Below are 6,000 nucleotides of genomic sequence, written 5' to 3'. Positions count from 1 at the left end.
CTTTCATCCATCAGCTGTCAGTTGTTTCGTTTTTCAAGGCATCTTTCAAGTTGGGTGCAGTTTTTCTCGGAGAAAATCACGAAAATAGGTATTTTCCGCATTTTGTAAAGTAAATCGCTATGCTTCACGTTTAATCTATTAAAATCTCCCAACAGACCATGCCGGAAGCACCAGCACGCAATCCTTTGGAGAGCTTTACCAACGCCGTTGGTTCTCTGATCGATGGTCCGGTTACTTGGTTCCGAGGTGAGTTTTCAATTATATCCCAAGTTGTGGAGATTATTTTATTTATTCATTTACAATTAAAATTAGTATTACTCTTAAGTATTGTACTTGTGCAGGATAAATTGGTTTTTATCAAGGATTCGGGCTAAATAACACCGTTCAGTTTGTTTTGTTACATAATTTCTCATAACCTTTTTGCATGTCCATCAGCTTCGTCGGCTTTGCAATCAAAACAAATGCGAGAGCATGGGGCAAAACGGAGAATGGAACTGATGTGGCGATTGACTTGCTACTTATAAATCGCAAATGTGATGATTTCTGGTTAGATAGCTGCGATTAAATGCAATGTGAATAAAATATAGTTTCGATTGTTTATTACATACTCTGCTGTGTAGAAGTAAAATAAAAATTGTCTCATTTCAATGCAAACAATAGTCCCCAACCCAACGTTTTTTAATAGAATTTTCCTGCAAAAAACTAGTGTCATTTATTTACCAATTATATTACATTACAATCAATATTTAAACCTTGGTGCATGAAATTACAAATACATCAAATAGACAGAAATGAAATAATGCGACCATACTAATAAATTTATTTATTTTATAAACCTCCAGAATCCGTCGTCGAACCGAACCGCAAAACCTACCCATGGTACCACCAGAAATTCCACCGTGTGCCCTCGATCGATCAGTGCCACACCGACGATGCGGTGTGTTTCTTCGAAGCCAACAACCAGTTCAAGCGGGACAAGTAAGTACCGATTTTAGATCAACCTAATCCGGCAATCAAAGCCACCAGCAAAGCAGAAACATAAGTGCGATAAACGCAAACACCACATCACGGATGCATGCTTCCTGCCGCCAGCGGGTGTATCCGTTCCGAAGCATTGTTGGTGGTATTTCGAAACTTTTGAGCTGCCAGCTGTAAAAGAATCATAATTTAAGGCATTATTTACGTGAAACAAAGCCAAACATCACGAAAATGGAATTTTACTACAGTAAACCGAGATCGTAAGCGCGAAATGTTTTTCCGATGCGAGTGAATGCATGATGTGTGAAAAAAAAGTTTGTTTATTCGAGCAAGGATTTTTACAGTCTGCTGTGTTTATATTGATAAATTCCAAAATTAATCCATGCCAAATGATTATTACCAGCCAAATATCCAGTCTTATATACTTACTTTTATTTATATTATTAGTACAAAAACAATCATCTTGTGCAACGACAAGGATCATATGCACAACAATTCTCCTAAGACGCTGCTTCTATTCGTCTAAGGTTCCGCATAAAGCCGAAATTTCATACGCAATCTAATACAATTCAGTGAAAATTAAGCTTTGCTTACGCTACTTTGAAATCAACAAAAAGACGATGTGTTTACGCTGCTTCACTACGCACTCATTCTGATCCATGCTTTGTGACTGACAAATATTTCTACAAGATCGGAATTCTTTACTTACGAGATACCTAATATTTGCGGTCTACACAAATTAGCAATCCCCCTTATTCTGCGAGTCACGTGACTCTCTCTCACCGGTGAGGTGACAATAGTCACCTCGTGTGAGGTGACTCTCCATTTGATTTACATGGAGGGTCACCTCACACGAGGTGACAATTGTCACCTCACCGGTGACAGAGAGTCACGTGACTCGCAGAATAAGGGGAATGTCCCAGAGTCTTTAGGCCTATTCTGCGCGGCGTGTGAAGTGAGGTGACAGTGAAGTGATGGTGAAGTGACAATTGTCACCTCGGGTGAGGTGAGTCTCCATGCAAATCAAATGGAGAGTCACCACACCCGAGGTGACAATTTTCATTGCACTAGTGACAGCGAGTCATCGCACCTCACAGGCCGCGCAGAATAGCCTATTTATAAATGTGTCAAGTCCAAGTCCATTTTTCTAAATGATGCTAGTGGAATTGCTATACAAACTCCAAGCCTCAGACATGTTTGTTGTTACGTCGAAATCTTAGAATCTTGAAACAATTTCCTTAACCCTGGATCTTGAATTTCTATGAAAAATGTTCAATGTCTGGATTAACTAAATTATTTCTTTTGAACTTTCTTAGAGATTTCCTTAGAATCATCTAAAAATGACTTTAGAGTTGGGCCTATTCTGCGCGGCGTGTGAGGTGAGGTTACAGTGAAGTGATGGTGGAGTGACAATAGACACCTCGGGTGAGGTGACTCTCCATCAGTATACCGTTAAAATTAGTCTCGAAATTCTGTATTCTTGTTCTTCTTCGTATTTTAGCTTTGGCGTGGTCACAACTTAGTGTTCTAGATGCAATTCCACAGTTATTAGTTGAGAGCTTTCGAGGCCTTTACCATTTTTGCATTAGTATAATTGTGTAGCAAGTACAATCATATTTTATGCCGTGAAGGAAAGTCGTGAAATTTTCCAACCCGAAAATTCCTAGACCGGACCGAGAATCAAACCCAGCCACCTCCAGGATGGTCTTGCTTTGAGCTGCGTCTTTACCGACTGAGCTAAAGGAGGCCCCACAAAAACATTCTAGAAATTCCATCAAGAAACTCTAGAAATTCATATTGCATTTACCTTTGTATCTTTATACACGGCGAATGAGAACAACCCAAATTTGAGTTTAGTTCACTCATAATCGCCAAAAGTGCAGGAACTCAGCGATGAGTAAAATTTGTCCCATGGTTTCCTGTGGAAAACCTAAAAAATCTGCCGGAAAATGAGGAAATTGACGAAAATTTTATTCAGTCTAGGAGTAGTACCAATAGACTGAGTGAATCCAATCTCTACTTTTCTCAAATTCGCGAATTTTTCCCTAGAAAATCCTGGAAAAACCTGGGAAAACATGAGGCAAATTAACTCATCGCTGAGTTCCTGCACTTTTGGCGACTCAAATTTGAGTCGTTCTCATTCGCCGTGTATTATATTTTTTTAATTACCATGGAATATTCTTCAGAAATCTCGTGGTACGCCCTTTAGAATTTAGATAACATGGAATTCAACTCAGAGTTCCCTAGAATTTTCTTGAAATTCTTAACACAATCATCTAGGAATTATCCTACTCTTGGGATTCACCCATACATACCATACCAGTCAGGCTAACGCCGTATCCATTATACTCGATCCATGGCTGCACGTCACCAGCCTCGCAGGTCGTCTGGAATTCACCCATGACGATGCCCAAAATATTGTCCACAACTCACTACATAATTCCATATGACTTTTTCTCAAAATTCCATTGAAATTCTTCTTAACGTGTTTTTGAGATAATGTCTTGGATATTCCTAAGAATTCTTTAAAACTCTCCATAGAATTCCCTTGGAGCTATTCTGAGAATTCGATTCCCTTGGATTTTTCTGGGAACTTTTTTACAAAACTCACTGGAATTCTCCTCACAATCCCCATAATAGTCTCTTCAGAACTTCCTAGGATTTCACCTTTAGATCTCTTTACAATTTCCTTGAAATGCTTCTCTAAATTACCTATAACTTCTAGTCGAATTGCTTTGGAATTTTACTCATTTAGAATTGAGGGGGTTAGAACGAAAGGGGTGTAAGTAACTTTGATCGATTCTCTTCATCGACTTTTTTTTGATAGCCACAGCTTTATAAACAGATTTTGCGCTATTTGTTTGATAAAGGAGGTTCTCATCTAGCATGCAAGGAACAGCTTAATTATTAACGAAAGAGAAAGCCGAAGAAGAGAATCGCTCAAAGTCTCTTACATCCCTTTCCTTCTAACCCCCTCAATTATGTGTACAATTCTTCTCAAAACTCATTAGGCATTATCATTGAAAGTATGTACACATGAATGTACAGCCACGCTTTTTTTTTTTAAATCTTTGATCTTGAAAATTACACCATATTACTCGCTCAAAAACGTGATCGTCTTAGATTTAAGTGGGAAACAAATATTTAGCCAGCGAATCGGGAAATCCGGGAAAATTCCGGGAAAACGGGGGGAAGTTGATCACTTTTTACCGGTAAACCTGAATATTTTTCCAACCATATGTTTGGCACACAATTAAATACCGCTGAAATCTGTATTAGCAAATGCTTCTCTAATGTGCAAATTTAGTTTTTAAATTGTATGTTCGGCTAAGTTTTAAAATTAATTTAAAATGCAATGTTTGAATTTTGATGTGAAGTTGGTTATGTAGGTTTTTATGCAATGGAATATTCAGAAGTTAGCGTTTATACTTGAATTGTGTTCGCTGTAGAAGAATCTGGTGTTTAAAATTTAAAAAAATGTGGGTTACGCTAAACTGCATATGTTGTGCAAAATAGTTAAAAATGCGCCTAAATGTAGGTAATTAACACCAATTTTTCACAAAAATCATTTTTATGATACGAAATTGTTCATTTTAGGAGCGCCGGTGGTGTAGTGGTAAGCGTGATTACCTCTCACCGCAGTAGGTCTCGTCCCCGGTTCAGAATTCCCATTAGTTTTTTGAACTGCTCCTCATATTTTCCTTGTAAATTTCTTTTAAATTTTCTAAAAAAAATTTCACTGAAATTTATTACATTGGAATACTCCTCAGTGCTCTGCACCCTATTTTTTGTTGGGATTTGGATGTTATTCATTTTCAAGTTATTTTGCATTTCAAATGAAAAAGCATAATGTTTTAAAGTGATGTTCCAGAATACCTATTCCGCTTTAATTCATTAGAATCTGTGTGTAATGTGTTTAATTATGTTTATTAAATAGTCAGCATTTGTACTACCAAGAACATGAATAACTGAAGATTATATATTGTTATTTTTTTTGTCAAAGGGTACAAACGATACTCCATAAGCTGAGTCGGTAAAGGTGCTGCTACGAAGCAAGTCTATGCTGGAGGAAGCTGGGCTCGATTCCCATACGTTCTATTAAATTTTCGGGAAGGAAAATTTCTTGACTTTCTTGGGAATAGGATTAAACAGGCATAGAAACCCTAATGAATAAATACCATAAACGAACTGTATCCCGGATGGGTAAACTATCCCACAAATGGTTTGGATGATACCCCGAACACGTCGTTAAGCTCTCTTTTATGGTTATTTTTATTAGGGAAGCTCTCAATTAAAATGTGGAAGCCCTTCAAAAACACTAATTTGAGAGCAAGCAAACAGATAATATACTAAAAGCAATAAGCTTGAAATGCCATGTAGTAACGGGTGATACGAAAAAACATATGTTTGGAAAAAGAAATAGTGATTTATTTCAAATTATTCTACGATTCGTTTCTACAAAAAAAAAATCAATGACATTTGTCCGTTATCAGCTTATTGACGTAGCTTTGTCGTGATGTGAGAACATGGGCGTTGTACAGCATTTAAATCGATTTTATGAATGCAACTTTCGATTCAGTTATAAGCTGATTACAATTATTGGTCCTCCAATTGCTTTTGTACACCAACGAACTCATATTTCAAAAAAAATCATTAATTGGGCGACACTGAGGCAAGTTTGTTGGATTGCGGTTTTTTTGGTACATACGGGATATTTTGATTTTCCAAGAAGGTTATTCTTAGCATAATGAGATGATGCTTTATCCGGCCAAAACACGTAGTTTTCTTCAAACATTGATTTTGGTACACTGCTTGGTTGATAGCCAAACCGCTAGGCTTGAACCTCTTGGCTTAGAAATTCCTCTCTCCGATATGACGATATACAGCATCACTTTCTGCTTAAACTTGTGTTTGAATTTGAATCTTACATTTGGAGATGCTGTCCAACTTTTATCTGAATAATAAATACTGTCCTCGAAAAAAAAATACAACAGACAAAAATGATCACCAAAATCCATTTTA

At 37.2% G+C, this 6,000-nt stretch overlaps 1 protein-coding gene across 1 annotated transcript in view; it reads left to right on the top strand.

The window, feature by feature from the left end:
- ND-PDSW (NADH dehydrogenase (ubiquinone) PDSW subunit) overlaps window positions 1-6,000 on the top strand; it is a 50,739-nt gene continuing 44,739 nt past the window's right edge. Inside the window, exons 1-3 of the mRNA XM_065234882.1 lie at window positions 1-88; window positions 156-246; window positions 843-978. Coding sequence (XP_065090954.1) covers window positions 159-246; window positions 843-978 — 224 coding nt within the window. The 5' untranslated portion in view covers window positions 1-88; window positions 156-158. The remainder of the gene's footprint in view (window positions 89-155; window positions 247-842; window positions 979-6,000) is intronic.

The sequence above is a fragment of the Ochlerotatus camptorhynchus genome, unplaced genomic scaffold (genome assembly GCF_037179485.1).
Source record: "Ochlerotatus camptorhynchus isolate MF236.1 unplaced genomic scaffold, CSIRO-AGI_Acam_v1.1 ptg000038l, whole genome shotgun sequence".
NCBI classification, from domain to species: Eukaryota; Metazoa; Arthropoda; class Insecta; order Diptera; family Culicidae; genus Ochlerotatus; species Ochlerotatus camptorhynchus.
Note: the sequence above shows the minus strand (reverse complement) of the source record. Positions and strands in the feature narration are given on the sequence as shown.